Genomic DNA, 16421 nt, shown 5'->3' on the forward strand with positions numbered 1-16421 from the left:
TGAAAACATGTGATACTGCTTCTATTTTCATTTTTTTTTTTAGTTTGTATGACTGTGGTTCACGTTTGGTGGAGGAACCAGACTGTGAAATTTACATCCAACATCCCAAGTAAAAGCTGTTTTATACATTTTAACTGTTAATTTATTAATTTACTTTCAGTTAGGAAAAAAAGACCCAAATATTTAAACTGTCACTGCATAGGTCAGCAGGCTCTCAATGGTGGATCTGTAGAAGGTCACCAGCAGTGGGGCGTTTAATTGCTCCTTCCTGAGCACCCTTAGGAAGTGTAGCCACTGCTGGGTTGTCTTGACTAGGGCCGTGGTGTTAGCTGACCAGGAGAGGTCTGCAGAGATGTGGACGCCAAGGAGTTTGAAGGACTCCACTCACTCTACACATTCTCTGTTGATATGCAGGGGGGCGGGGGCGGTTCTGTTCCACCTGAAGTCCAGGATGAGTTCCTTGGTCTTGGTGATGTTAAGTGCCAGGTTGTTTGATGCACACCATTCTCCCAGTTTCAGGACCTCATCTCTGTAAGCTGCCTCATTTCCCCCTGTGATCAGCCCCACCACCGTTGTGTCATCAGCAAATTTGACAACGATGTTCTCTGGGTGGACGGGACTGCAGTCAGATGTGTAGGGGGAGTAGAGTAGCGGGCTCAGTACCCAGCCGGTGCTGAGAGTGCGAGGGGAAGAGAGGTGAGGACCCAGTTTCACCTGCTGGGGTCTGTTGACCAAGAAGTCCTTTATCCAACAGTAGGTGGGTGGTGGGAGCCCCAGGTTGGCTAACTTGGTGATCAAAATGTCTGGTATTATTGTATTAAAGGCTGAGCTGAAGTCAATGAAGAGCATTGTGACATAGCTCCCCTGTTGTTCCAGGTGGGTCAGTGCTTTGTGGAGAGCAATGGCTATGGCGTCTTCGGTGGATCTGTTAGTCCAGTATGTGAATTGTTGTGGGTCAAGAATGGGGGGGAGACAGGTTCTGATGTGCCCCCGAACCAGTTTCTCAAAGCACTTGGTGATGACTAGGGTTAGTACAATTGGACAGAAGTCACTGAGACTGGTTATGAGTGACTACAACAGTTACATAGGAACAGTTTCTTTCCCCTCGCCATCTCCCTTCTAAACAGTTGAACTGTCACACTGCCAGACTTCAACTGCACCTTATGTACATTCTGTAGTATTCATTCCACTTCATTCATTTCTGTATTTTATGTATATAAGTTTAGATTAGTTATTTAAAGTTGGTTTACACAGCTTTGTGTATGTATGTGTATGCATGTGTAATGTATATATAGACACGTGTGTGTGTGTGTGTGTGTGTGTGTGTGTGATTTACATTGCTGTGCTTGAGAGCCACCATCTACCGGAACCAAATTCCTTGTATGCAGTGTTGGGCAAGTTACTTTGAAAAAGTAATTCAATTATAGTTACTAGTTACTTCTTCAAAAAAGTAACTGAGTTAGTAACTGAGTTACAATATTCTAAAAGTAATTAATTACTTGGAAAAGTAACTATTGCGTTACTTTAAAAAAAACAAAGAACATTTAACCCTCTGGGGTCCAGGGTATAATTGGCCATTTTTTTACTACTCTTGATTTTCCCTCCACATTTTACCTTTAAAAACTATTTGCTTTGCCTTGTTTGGTATCATTCTTTTTAGCACAACCTCGCGTGCCTGAATTTACAGTTATGTTCTCATTTTGTCATACTGTACAACCAGAATTGATCCAAAATCAGACAAAAACCATAAAATCAGAGTAGAAAAAGTTATGTTTTTACTGTAACAACCACAAACATGTTTAATGAATCATATTTCATAACTTCAAATGCAAATATTAATTGTCAATTTTAAAATCCTATGCACAAGTTTTCCAAACAACAAATTTATTTGCATCCATTTACCTTGATTTTTTAAATAACCATTTCAAACTATTTACAGAACAATCAGCTGTTCTTTAATAAGATGGTACACAAATTATTTGTGCCACTCCAAAAAAATATTTTGTGTCCACTACAAAGGAGAACATCACAGCCTGATACCTGCAGGTCTGACAGCAGCAGGTGTATCACTGCTGTTTCTACCTGGAGACAGCGGTCACCTCATTGTTCTGACACACATCACAAAACTATCCACAACACTACACATTAACTACACACTCCAAACATGCTAAACATCACAAATCTCACATCTCAAAACTCGCGCTCTCTCTTTTTCTGCTCTCTCTCTCTCTCTCTCTCGCCGTCACTCCTAAAACTTCCCGTTTTGTTTTGTTTTTTTGCTCATAAGCAGAGAGTGCTTGCTAGCGCTAACGTGGCGAAACTATTGAGGAAAAAACGCCGCGTATATATTGTTTATCACGACTCTGGTTTTACGTGGCCTATCGACACAATTTAAAAACTGGCACCTTGTTGCTTTGTCTTTAAGTGGTCACGTGATTGACTTACCACTAGGGCTGGGCCATATCATACCATTCACGGTAATACCGGTGTAATTTTGGGCAACGATAGGAAAATGAAATATCGCGATAGAATATGGGTAAAACGCGCATGAGCAGTGCCTATGTTTACATACGCACATGGCGGCGACACAGAATGAGAAGAGCGAAAGCGGATCGTTAAATGAAACGGATGAACCAGAACTGGTTTGTAAAAATGCTGCAACTTCAGTGGTGTGGAACTGGTTTAGCTTTCGTCCGTCAGACACACAACAAAGCACTATTTTTGGTAGAGCATGCTAGCGGGCCGTCGTTATTACCGTGTTGTTTGGAAAATACGGCACACTTAAAATCAATCCTTTGATTTTTCTGAAAATCTACAGTGCCCCTTATAATCCCGTGTGCCTTATGTATGAATTCTGGTTGTGTTTACTGACCTCGAAACGATTTTATGTACACGGCGCTCGAAAATCTGTCAAATGTTTTAGTACGACTTTGCTAAGCTACGAAGCCGCACGGCTTGGTGGATTGTCGGAGCATTACGGCTATCGTAGGCAGGCGCCTCGCGGAGTGATACGTACTGTGCTTCAACATAATATTACCGTATTGTGTGTGTATAACCTCTTTTTAAGTTTTGTGGATATTATACATGGTTATGCTCAGGATATGTCGGCCAATTTCCACTGGAAATGCCTTTTGGTTAAACTGTCCGCAAGGAATTTGCACTGTTACATTTTTATATAACTTTAATGCACATAAAAAACAGCTGCTTGTTTAAGTGAAAATACATTGATGGGGTTTTTTGCACTAATTAAGTTGTGGAGTTGTAAAGTATTTTGTCTAGTGTCAATTATATCGTCAGTTATATCGTTATCGCAAATTTTCAAATGTATATCATGATAAATATTTTTGGTCATATCGCCCTGCTCTACTTACCACGACTACTTTATTCTTCCTCAGTCAAACAGCAGCACTCGATTGTTTTGCCCCCTGAGCTCCAGGTGTTGTGCTAGACAGCGATCGTGATTACCGTCCGCGGGAGCGCGCAGCTGCTTAAAACTGTAGCGTCCAGATTACTTACAGCTACTTCCCTGCAGCTGATATAAGATGCGGTAAGCTGAACAGTTTCAACCGTCTGTTGAAAAATAGTAACGGACCATGTTTCCTTGTTAGTAACTGTAACGGCGTTGTAACGATAGGAATAGTAATTAGTTAGATTACTCGTTACTGAAAAAAGTAACGCCGTTAGTAACGCCGTTACTTGTAACGCCGTTATTCCCATCACTGCTTGTATGTGTCTGCACATATACTTAGCCAGTAAACACGATTCTGATTCTGATTCTGATTGTGATTCTGATGTGCTGGCATTATAACTTACCAGTATACAGAGCTGAGATCACACAAACATGTTTTCTGAAATATTGTTTTTCCTTCTTCCAGCTGCTGCCTGAGCCTTGTTGATGGTTCCAAGCTTTAAGCACAAGAATCAGTCCACTCCATAAAATGCTTCTGTTCGGTCAGATGAGCGACTGCATCATTTTGCAGCAGAGCAGCTAATCTCCAAATTTTAACTTTAAAACACCAAACCAACCTCTGGCTCCTTTTTCCATTATAAACTCAGATTTGCGTGAACAACAGTCCCATAATGCATTGTGTCGGTCACATCAAAATCCAGATTGACGCAGCAGTTTACATGTGGTGGTGTGGGATTATTGGGATTGGGATACAAACTTCTCAGTGAATCTGGACAAAAGCTATTTTTAGCACATACATGTCAATAATAAATGGACGCCTCCACGTGATCATGTGTTGTCACTGAAAGCTCCTCAACAGGTACTGACTGTAACTCGAGGTGAGATTGTTTCATCTGAAAGTAGACTTTCAGATGAAACAATCTCACCATGTAAGGGCTGTATATATGTGACAAATATGTCACTGCATATGATTTGGATGTTATGTATATGTAGTTATGGACACATGTGATTTAATCATGAAAGCAACTCATGACTTCTGTTTTTGAGCGGCAAATTTATGTTTACATTATTTAAAATAAAATGTATTTTTTATGTCGAGCTGTATGATATTTAATAATTGTATTTTTGTATATGTTAAAAGGAAGGTCTTATTTTACTGATAATTGTTCAAATTTAACAAATCATAAATGATATTACGGCAGCTGTAGTATGAAACTGAGGTCAAAGGTCATGATGAAGATTTTTCTCAATAACTGTTCGACTTTGGAACATCTGACTTATTTTTAGTTAAATTTAAAGGAAAAAGAGAAAGAAACTATTTTTAGTTTGAAATCAAATCTGTGTGTGTGTGTGTGTGTGTGTGTGTGTGTCCTCAGTGAACTGTATCAGTCTCTGCAGTATCTTCCAGCTGCAGCAGTCAGTTCAGTTTCTGTTCAGTCTGACTGAGGGAGGTTTTTGTACGACTGTTTTTCACAGTGTGAACACAGCTTGGCTGTTAACATCATGTCTGCTCTGACAGTAATAAACTGCTGCATCTTCAGCCTGGACTCCACTGATGGTCAGAGTGAAGTCAGAGTTTGATCCACTGCCTGTAAAACGAGCTGGAATCCCTGAATCTCGGTTGCTAGCACCCCAAATGAGACTTCTGGGAGGTTTTCCATCTTTCTGTTGGTACCAGGCTAAAAGATGGTAGTTGTTCCAAACACGAACATCCTGACTGGTCCTACACTTGATGTTCACAGATCCTCCCACAGCAGAGCTCACTGCTCCAGGCTGAGTCACTGTGATCTGTCCTCTGGACTCTGAGGATACAGAGACAAAAACATAAAGCAGCTTCATGGTTTTGTGGGCTTCATTTCAGAGGGACAGATGTTGATAGAGGAGAGGAGTTTGATTCTCTGGACTTTACCTGTGAAGCAGCAGCAGAGGAGAGTCCAGATGAGGACGCAGATCAAAGTCATGTTTTTGATGAGGAGGATTTCTGTGGCTTCTGTTGTGATGAAGGACAGCTGTCAGTCATCCAGTGTTCAACTCTCAGGACTATAAACTCTCCCAGAGCACTGGAGCATGGTGCTGCTGATGCAAAGTGCCTCTCTATGGAAATGATCAGACTGGCTCACACAGAGAGTTGGGCTGTTGTTATAAATAAGGAATTTTTTTCAAAACATATTTAGAGTTTTGGTGGATCCATATACACAGATAAAAAAAAGCTGAACACTCAGACTTCTAAAATATAAGGATCTAATGGGTTTCTTAAGCTGTGGGGAGCTTTGTTTCTTCATTGGTCTCTGAAATTACTTTTATCCTGTGATAAAACATTTCTATCCTCATGGGACTGGTTTCTTCTAGGATGAACATGCCAGAATTTAAAGAGCACAAACACTCACTGAGTGCTGAATGAGGATGACGATGATGTTCTTCATATGTTTCCCATTGGAGTTTGCCAGAAGATAACAGGGGAATATAAAAATGCATATATGTGCACCTGCAAATAGCTTCACTAACAAAATTTAAGCAAATATATTCTTTTTAAAATTGTGTTCTTTAAATTTGATTTCATGTTGGCCGACAAACTGGACAAACAGTGAATGATTTTGTTGAGTTTGTTTGTTTCAGAGTCAGAGAGCTGTGTCTCTCTACAGTCAGAGGTTTTTGTACGGCGGCTCAATGAGTTTGTATCACTGTGGTACACGTTTGGTGGAGGAACCAGACTGGATGTTAACTGTAAGTAGGTTTAACTGTTTTCTGAAAGTAAATTACATCTATTTAGTTTCATTTTATGATCTTAGACATTACTGATTTCAAACAATATGAATTATATATAAATTAATGTATGAAGTGTGAACTGGTTATTTAATGGCTTCAGACAAACTAAGTGTTTGGCATTTTCAGTTTCTGGAAGTAACTGATAATTATTTGTGATCCATTAATGTGATCTGTCAGAAAGATTTAAATTACTAATTATATATTTCAACAGATCTGAAGAGTTTTATTTTCTACTTCAGTGCAGTTAATACTTATCTTTCTCAAAAAGAGCAAAAATTCATTTTTGTTAGTTCTTTTTCAGTTTCACATATTTAGTTGTTGAAAGTAAGAATAAGAAAATGTTTGTAGTTTGATCAGAGATAGTTTGTTTTGTTAACTGTTAAACTAAAAATGAGTTTATAGACGAGAAGATATTAAAATACAACACGATGTTTTAACTTGTTTGTCTTTAGTACTGATGCCATGGTTCAGCAGTGATGCTTGTCTGTTTCCATGGTTACCGAGCTCAGAGAGAGAAGTGAAACAAATGCATTTTAAAATGTATTTTCTTTCTCTCTCTGCAGTGGGTTTTGTCAGCCCCTCCCTGACAGTACTGGCCCCCTTCAGTGATGATGAGCTGAAACAGGGGAAGGCCACACTCATGTGTCTGGCCAATAAAGGCTTTCCTTCAAACTGGACTCTGTCCTGGAAGGTGGATGGAAGAAGCAGCAATGACGGGGAGGAGAGCAGGAGCCCCGGGGCGCTGCAGAATGATGGCCACTACAGCTGGAGCAGCACCCTGAAGCTCTCTACATACCAGTGGATGAAGGTGGGCTCTGTGACCTGTGAGGTGTGAAGGGGAGAAATATTTTACTGCTATTATTTGCTGCTATTTTATAATCATCATTACCATTTCATGTGATGTTGCATTCAGATGCATTCAGATGTTCAAATATATTGGTATTATATTAGTCTTTATTACAGGTTCAGTTATAATCAGTTGAATCTATAATTTAAAGGTTTTTGAATGTTTTTATATTCTTACACATAGTCTTCAGTGGGTGAGAAAACTGAGTTGCAGGCTGACAGGAAACGGCGTGCTTTTGCAGAAGTGAAACCGAAAGCAGAGTGAGTGCAAGCCAAAGAGCAGGGTGTTATTATGCATGTAACACACACGCCAAGAGGGATCACTGATAGGGGAAAGTTCAAATTGTTTTGCTTAGGGTGGCTTTTAGACTATATTAGGAGGAGCAAACATATTGGCAGATCTAAGATCATCATTCGAGTGTGACATTTAGCCTAGAAATTACACAGAGTTCAGCTGTGTATGTGCACAGGCATTATGTCTGGCTAAGATGAGAGGTGTGAGGTTAGCTGGGGTGCAGACAGGTCATGACACGTACTTAGCATACACTGCGGACACATACACACCATGGTAGATCTATTTTGGTAGGGCAGAAATGCAGAAGTGTGCCGACGTACTTAGAGGAAGTGCACCAGACGAGCGACAGCGAAGAGGGGAAGCACCAACCAAGACAATGTTTTTAGAGCGATGTTAAGGTCATGGAACATTTTGTGGTTTGGATTGACGTAAGCTGTACTATTGTCTATTTTTGTAAAAGAGGGGGGCTTTGTTATTGTACCCATATAAAACCTTGTCTCATGATTGAAAGTTCAGTTCAACACTGATTGGGTTGTTGAGCTCACACATGTGTTTATTAAAATACTGTCTAATTCCACACGGGACCGGATCTGTGGTTTTTTATGGATTCTTCTCTCAACATTGAACCCTAACATTTGGGGGCTCGTTCCGGTGAGAGAGAGGGAATGTTGGGGTTTTGGTGAGATCCGGGGTCCGTGGTAATTGGACGGGCAGACGGTAATCAGTGGTGAAAGTGAGTAGGCATTCCCCGGGGCATTTAAAGGTAAGACACTGCCTGTTGAAATATATTTCCAAAAGGTGTCACATTGGGCATGTCAAATTAAAAGCCTGGTCACTGTAATTACTGGTGAAGGTCTGTTTTGAGTTTGATGGGAATTTCATGAGCATGCTGGTTGAAGTAATGATAAGTGATAAGTAAAAGTACTGGGTTCAAGTCCCAAAGAAATGTAGAAAGTAGGGAAATTGGTCATTTCTGTGGGTTCAAGTCCCGCTGGACATTGGGTCTATCTTGTGATGGTCATCTCGTGGGTTCAAGTCCCCTATGTCCACAAAGGTAGATCTGCCTCAATCTTAATCCTGTTTTGGGCTTGGATTGTTGTTTCAAATTATTGTAAATTTTTCTAGGACGACAGCGGCGTCTGTTAAGAAGCGCATTTTTCTCCTTGGTAACGCTTGCGCCTGGGCAGGACGCTGACCCTTGACCTACCGCTGAGTAGGGATAGTACCGTCGACAGCGGGGGAGAAGTTGGGAAACTCCGAAATTGCTAGGGGTTCAAGTCCCCTATTCTTGCGCTTATTTGGCTACTGGTAAATTAAGTTAGGGCTAGAAATCTGGACAGAGCAGTTCGAGTCTGGTCTGTTAAATTGGTCGCAAAAAACCTGAAGGTTTGCCCGTTCGAGTCGGTTATGGAAAATTTTCGAAATTTATAGGAGCGACAAGGCCTAAAACTCTGTGCAGTTGTAATTAAAGACGTCTGTAATATAAAATATGAGATCTATGAGTAGGATCAGTCTCTGTGTCAGCGATGCACAGCCGGATGTGCACGGATGGTGTGTGTAAATGCAAATGAGCAGCAGTGACGCGCAGAGAGGGTGGTTTCAATTTCGAGAGGACTGAGAGCTTTTTGCTAAATGCCTGTATATAAGAGGTTGGTTTTGCTTATTATGAGAGTGTAAATACAGTGTGAATATATTAGTGTGGATGTATAGTAAATGACTGAATTTTGATAGATGTATATTTCGTGAGCCATAAATGTTGGTGTGTTTTATTTTTCAGTTATGTGTGTGTGGGGAGAAGCTGCGAGACGATGAGAGGTTTCAGTTTTCTTTTCTTTTCTTTTGACCTGCTCTTTCTGATCATGGAAGGCATGTCCAAAATACTCGTATGAAAGCGTATTTTGTGTGATTTTAACTGTGTGAATGCTGTCAGTATTTGATTTGAGTGACTGGGTGATTTGTCTGAGTAAGTGAAAAGGGGAAGTTTGAGAGAGAGAAAGGCAGTGCGTGTGAGACGATTTATGGCGTCTGAAAGAGGTTAGAGCATTTAAAAGGTGTGTATGGAATAAAGGAGTGTGAAATATATTTCTTGTGTGATGAAAAGTAGGATGTGCTAAAGTTTGAAAGTGTTTTTAATTCAAGAAAACAAAAAAAACAAAGGAGTTAGATTAGTTTGAGGAACAGGAAATATTGCTCTGTGTACCGGGCTGCAGCGACAGGAAATAGTGAACAGGAACTGTGCATGCCCATATATGGGAACTGAGTGTGTACAGAAAGAACACAGAGAGAGAGAGACGAGGCCCATGGAGCAAATGAAGCCTTTAAGAAAAATGAATATATTACTAATTGTATGCTTTAGTGTGTCAATACAGGTGGACTCTCTCAACATTGGAACCTTGAGTTCAGCAGCAGAAAAGTAGATTAAAAGAATTGGGAGAATAAGCCAGTTTTTGGCTCGAAAATTGTGCGGCTGGATCTCTCACTTTGTCCCTGAAGCGGAGAAGAAGTTCAAAGGACAGTCAATCGCCTGATGAAGACCGACAGAACATCGTGAACTTGAATACAGCAGGCAAACGGCAGTGCCACTGATCCATTAACACTGATGACGACTGACGACCAGCAGCAGCATGTAAGAGTAATGCAACATGTACTGTGAAAATACAGGCTGGGCAGTTGAACAGTGGGATAAAGAATTGTGGAAGAGCACTGGACATTGAGTGATATTCTGCCATGCTGGGACTTAATCTGAAAGAAAGACTGTAAAGAAACAGAGAAGAAGACAACAGCTGAGTTGAGACTGTGTTTGCTGGAGCTTTGAAGCCCGAACAGGACATTGTGCAGAGAGGACCAGTGAGAGATGAAGCTGGACGAGTTTGACTGCGAGAATATAGGATATAATTGGATTGAAAATTGAAGCCTGAACTCATGAATTGTTTAGGGATGTCCACTACAGCATAACAAAGAGGTAAACATTAGAAAAGGTAAGAATAATGAACGAAAATAATTGTCATTACCTTAATGAATAGAAAACACACATACAAATTGTTACATGTGAGATTATTTTTGAAATGAATCAGAAGTGAGATAGTTTGAATCTAAAGCTCAGTGGTGAAATGCATAAATTAAATATGAATATATAGGATGCAATGAAGAAACAGCTTACACGTAGTGTACATTAACATGAATACATCGCAAGGCAACGAAGAACTCAATGAATTAATTTAATGAAGAAGCAGTTTACACCCAATTAACATAAAATGCAGGGAAGAACACGCTTACATGCATGGCATAATTGGTGTTTCTGATCGGAGATAGAGAAATGGGTTATTTAACCACTGGTGATAATAATGAAAATGTCTTAGTTTTGTTATTTTCAGGAGTAAAGCAGACTTGGACCGCTCTCCAGATCCAGCAGTCGGAAGAAAGTTAGAGGTTAACATCTATGGATAAGTTAAGGCAAGTTTCTGGTGGAATTGTTCACAGCATGATGTGTCCAGGAACCTGAAAAGCAAGCCCCAGCTCCTGGCTGAAGACCAGGAGGGCGGTAATTTAAGGTGGGAAATCAAAATGTGGGTTAGTAACTCGGGAAAAAGAAAACTGACTGCTTAACTGGAGAGTTGGGAAGAAGTCTGGGAGACTGTGAAGTCATAGATGCAAAATAACATATACCCATACACACACAAACAGAAAATGCATTAACCTTATAAAGACGAGCTCCTGAAGCTTAATGAACAGATATTGATTAAAAACCTGACTAAGAACATAAGCATATGCAATGAAGATCTGCTTGCTGCTTGTATGAGTGAGAGAATGGTGTGAATGTTTCATAAAAATAGATGGAAAAAACAAAAGAAAAGTGTCTATAAGAGTGACTCAGGAGTGCTCTTGCACTGATTGATCAAAGTAAGTGATTAGTATAGAAAGAATATGAAAATCGTTCAATAATGTGATAAGGTGTAAACATGTATTTTTCTTGTCAAGTTGGCAGTTGAGCTGTGAGTTTATGAGCAGAGACACTTCCTCTCTTCATTTTTTCTTAACACTTCCTGTGTGTGTGTGTGATTGAGGCCTTAAAGGAGGGGTAGATTGTTCAGAGGTGCAAATTTGATTAGGAGGTTTATAAATTAGTGTTGACACATTGTTGTAAGGTGTTAGGCTGAATCTGAGTATGGTAAAGTGCTTAACCGGGGTTATTGTTGTGTACGAAACGGTGTAGCTTTTGGCGAGGTTTTCGTGTGTTGAACGGGTGAAATTTAAGATTGTTTTAGATTTTTGAGGCTGTTGTTTCTATTTCAAGAGAGGGAGTTTTGATAAACATGGACATGTCTAAAGGGGCCCATAGTTTTTGTAACAGTGCACTTAGAGAAAAAACCTGTCAGGTGATTTTGTTTTGTACTTTGATGAGCTAATAATCAGCTCTCTTTTTTCATTTTTGTTCTAAGCAGGCCTGGAAGACAGTGAACGACGGCGCTGACAAAATTACCAAGTACGAAAATCAGGTGGGCTTTACAGAATTATAATTGATTACAATCAGAGACTGAGTGGCGGCAAGTCTCTGTCTAAAAATGATTGCAGCGTGTCAATCCAGTCAAAATATAGAGAACTATTTTCCTAAAAAGGAAAACGAAATAAAACAAATGATTGAGCTCATTTTGCTGATGTGGAGCATCTGATGACGTGCGCGGAGGGCTGCAGATCAGCAAAAAATATCATGTGTGGATGAGTGTGAGTGAATGTGAGTGACTGGACTAAGGTGGGAATGAATAAATGTGGACAGATTTATCATGTGAGGAAAAGAAAGGGGATGCTTTGTTTTGCTTTTGCCATAAGCAGGACAAGTGGGAGACTTAAATCTGGGGATGCTGATGTTCCTTTGAGTGAATTTCTGTTTTATTGATTTGGGTTAGACCATATTAATACATTATAAAATGCTAAAAGGGAAACATTGATGTAACTTAAGTTACCATTAACTGAGGTAACACATGATTGATAACTGTTCTGTTTAAGTTTATTTTGTGTCATGACACAGATTGGATCATATAGGGGGAGAGTTGAGTAAAGGTTTTGTTTCCAGGAAGTTCCAAGGATCCAGACTTTGCATGGAGCAACGATTTTGAGGAGATTTGACATGATGATTAAATTGATTTTGTTCCTTAAACACAGGTTTTCAGGGCTGGAGCAAAATACCGGAGAGGAGGATGGCTGAAGTGTTCTGAGAAATGATATGATATGACTAACCTTTTTTCCCTTGTTAATTTCCTAAGCTTGGGTGGAGCATTTTGAGTTTTTTGCCACATGAGATGTGTCAAAAAAGAGAGGGGTTTAAGATTTAATTTGTGAAAGGGGTTTTACTAGGATTTTATAATGATTGGGGTTGTTTGATAATCTAGATATAGTAAAACTGAGGACTTGTTAAAAGAAAGAATTAAAATGAACTGAATTAGGTTTAGAAGATAAATTGCTGGGGTTAAAAAGAAGTTGTACACCAAATTAAAGGGGAAACTGTGGGAATAAAGGATATGCTTTGGGGAAAATAGTGAAGATTTTATGAGTAGAAAATGTGGGATTTCTTTTTGATTTTTAGGATAAGTTGTAACAGTGACATAATGCTAGAATGTTGTTATAATGTAGGCTTTAGAAACAGATAGTAAATAGATTTATTTTTAGGGTAGAGGAGAGTTTTTTATGAGGATGTTAAGAGTGGTATGGACTCAAATGAATAATATTGGAGATTATATATGTAGAAATGATTTTTTTCTTACACATTGCAATCGTGCTCATTAACAGAGTTGAGGTTCGGTCCATTTAAAGGTCATAAGCTTCGATGAGCGTTATGTCTCAGTCGATATATTGTAGGGGACTTGGAGCAACAGAAGGATAAACAGCATTCACGCTTACAAACACATATGGTTTAAACATAGGTGAGGCCTAGGGCCTGAAATTCCTTTAGCTTTTAACTGAATTTGAGTTGGCCCAATAACAAATGACAGAAAGAGGAACTGAATAGGAGTTTCGGTGGTAACTAAATGGGGTGACATGTAAAATATGGAGATAACACATGCAGTTCTAAATTAGTCCTCTTATATAAAATGCAGTTACAGAATAACAAATGCTTGTTGAAGTAAAAAAGTTGTTGTTTAAAACAGGAGCAAAGGGAGAAAGCTTATATATTTTGGTTAAGTCTGATAAAGTTTAAGTTAGAAGGAGTCATTACATTAAGAGCCGCAAAATGAAATAAAATGATATATTCAAACAGGTTATCACCCAGGAAATGGGAGTTCAAAATACAGTTAGAGTTCAGCTTTTAGCTATGATGAAGTTTATCAAGGAGCAATTAACTAGGTGCTTACACTTAGTGATTAAAGTGGTTGTTTTTTCTTTGATCCTTTTAGTAGAATAAGCCGTTATAATGATTTTATGATGATTTTGCTTGTGATAGGTGACTTTAGATGAGAGGTAGGCCCTTGCAGCAGTGCCAGTTTTGTGCACAGGATGTTGATGATCAGATAAGGAGCAAAGAGGAAGCACATGCAGAGACGTGCTTCCTTCGATTCTCTTAAAGGCAGTGCTGTGAGAGTTTTACAAATGCTGAGTACGGTTGAATGAGATATAAAAATAAAAGTCAAAAACCAAATACAAAATTAGGTTCATGTTTTGAGTAACATTAGGTTGAGTAACATTAGGTTTGAATAAAGAAGACAACTGAGGTACATAAGGCAGGGAAGCCGTACTAGGGAGAAAGTGTTTTGTTTCCTTTGCAGGTGGCCAGATTTCCACCAGAGTGGGACCCAGAAGAGGAGCAGAGACCACTTAAGCATGAAGTGTTCTCAAGTGGGAGCGGGCATTTTATAACTAAGACCACCTAGATGACATGAGGTTGTCTGGTTTGTTAAGTCACAGGATGCCAAGAGAGGGTCAGAGCTAAGAACAGTGATCCTAATGTCCATGACGTCAGGGGTGGACAGGAAGCAGTTGAATGGGCCAAGGAGTGACCCAACATAATGTATGGCGACCTCTGGTGTGCCAGAGGTCGAGAGTGGGGTGTGAAGGGAGAAATATTTTACTGCTATTATTTGCTGCTATTTTATAATCATCATTACCATTTCATGTGATGTTGCATTCAGATGCATTCAGATGTTCAAATATATTGGTATTATATTAGTCTTTATTACAGGTTCAGTTATAATCAGTTGAATCTATAATTTAAAGGTTTTGAATGTTTTATATTCTTATACTGAAGTCTTCAGTGGGTGAGAAAACTGAGTTGCAGGCTGACAGGAAACGGCGTGCTTTTGCAGAAGTGAAACCGAAAGCAGAGTGAGTGCAAGCCAAAGAGCAGGGTGTTATTATGCATGTAACACACACGCCAAGAGGGATCACTGATAGGGAAAGTTCAAATTGTTTTGCTTAGGGTGGCTTTTAGACTATATTAGGAGGAGCAAACATATTGGCAGATCTAAGATCATCATTCGAGTGTGACATTTAGCCTAGAAATTACACAGAGTTCAGCTGTGTATGTGCACAGGCATTATGTCTGGCTAAGATGAGAGGTGTGAGGTTAGCTGGGGTGCAGACAGGTCATGACACGCACTTAGCATACACTGCGGACACATACACACCATGGTAGATCTATTTTGGTAGGGCAGAAATGCAGAAGTGTGCCGACGCATTTAGAGGAAGTGCACCAGACGGCGACAGCTTAAGAGGGAAGCAACCGACCAAGACAATGTTTTTAGAGCGATGTTAAGGTCATGGAACATTTTGTGGTTTGGATTGACGTAAGCTGTACTATTGTCTATTTTTTAAAAGAGGGGGCTTTGTTATTGTACCCATATAAAACCTTGTCTCATGATTGAAAGTTCAGTTCAACACTGACTGGGTTGTTGAGCTCACACATGTGTTTATTAAAATACTGTCTAATTCCACACGGGACCGGATCTGTGGTTTTTTATGGATTCTTCTCTCAACATTGAACCCTAACAGAGGCCACCCAGGGCTCCCAGACTCTGGTCTCAAAGATACTGAGCAGAGATCAGTGTTCACATTTGTGACCTGACTCACTGAGACTCTGCTGCTGCCCTCAGTCTGTTCTCTCTCTGTCTCTGTTTCACTCTGATTTCAAATGTCATGTTTTACTGCTTGTAGTATTGCTAATGATTTTAAAAAATAACAATAAAAAAATCTTCAAATGGTGATTTTCATGTGTTTCAATTTAAATGTTGTTTTGTCTGATAACCATCCTGAGGTTTCAGTAAGGATGTTTCCACAGATCAGCACATCTGTCTCTGACACATTTAAGACAGTATCACTGTCTGTATCACTTCACATCAAATTCTTGACTGTAGTTATTTATAAAAAGTGACAAATAACAGAGAACAATGAATTGCATCCACCAGCTTCACCCAGAAATTAGTAGTTTCTTTGTTGTAGTTTCCATCATGTATGACTGTGACGGCTTCCTCTGTTGGGTGTAACAGAAACAGTAAAAGATCAGAATGAGTTTCTGTAACCTGTATTTGACTAATGATGACACACTTCCTCATTTTCTTCAGTCAAATCAAGACTTTTTAGAAAAGATGAAACTAAACAGGAGATCTAAACAGTGTGCAGCCCCTCATGAGGTGGGGCACCTGGTCATCTTACTTATCTGCTCTTATTCAAGTGCATTGGGGACAAAATTGAGCATTCTTTATTTATTTATTGCACAAAAGCATGAAAATTAATTCAAAAAAGAGGCTTTTGTACATCTAGTGTCATTTTTTTTTTTACTTTTGTGGGGCGGACATCCGCTTTCGGTATTATGTAGAGGGAGGACGTATGTGGGAGGGCTCCCGGTTCACATCTTAAAATTATATTTTTATAACGAACTTGCTGTGTACACTGCGACACATCTGTATGTCGAAGTCAATTTAACTAACTTTGAAAATAATGAGCATGTCTAAACAAGCGAAACCAATTAATGTACAAACTCCGGCTACACATGCTGCAAGTAAACTAGCATCCTTTGCAGCTAACAATACATCGACATTAACAGACGACCCTCCAGCACCTGAAAACCCTACAGCTGTAATGGTGTCTATGGACCAACTATCTGCCGAATTTGCCAAA

General features: G+C 39.6%; 2 gene segments (V, D, J or C); one reads left to right on the top strand and one right to left on the bottom strand.

Moving 5' to 3' along the window:
• Positions 1 to 4760: 4760 nt before the first annotated feature.
• LOC116310647 lies at positions 4761 to 5370 on the bottom strand. The segment is given in 2 exon segments: positions 4761 to 5211; positions 5319 to 5370. Coding segments are annotated over 2 exon segments (384 nt in total).
• Positions 5371 to 5949: 579 nt separating this feature from the next.
• Positions 5950 to 15470, top strand: LOC120435634. The segment is given in 3 exon segments: positions 5950 to 6133; positions 6739 to 7004; positions 15299 to 15470. Coding segments are annotated over 3 exon segments (468 nt in total).
• The last annotated feature ends 951 nt before the right edge of the window (positions 15471 to 16421 follow it).

This window comes from Oreochromis aureus, linkage group 22 (genome assembly GCF_013358895.1).
Source record: "Oreochromis aureus strain Israel breed Guangdong linkage group 22, ZZ_aureus, whole genome shotgun sequence".
In the NCBI taxonomy this organism is placed as follows: domain Eukaryota; kingdom Metazoa; phylum Chordata; class Actinopteri; order Cichliformes; family Cichlidae; genus Oreochromis; species Oreochromis aureus.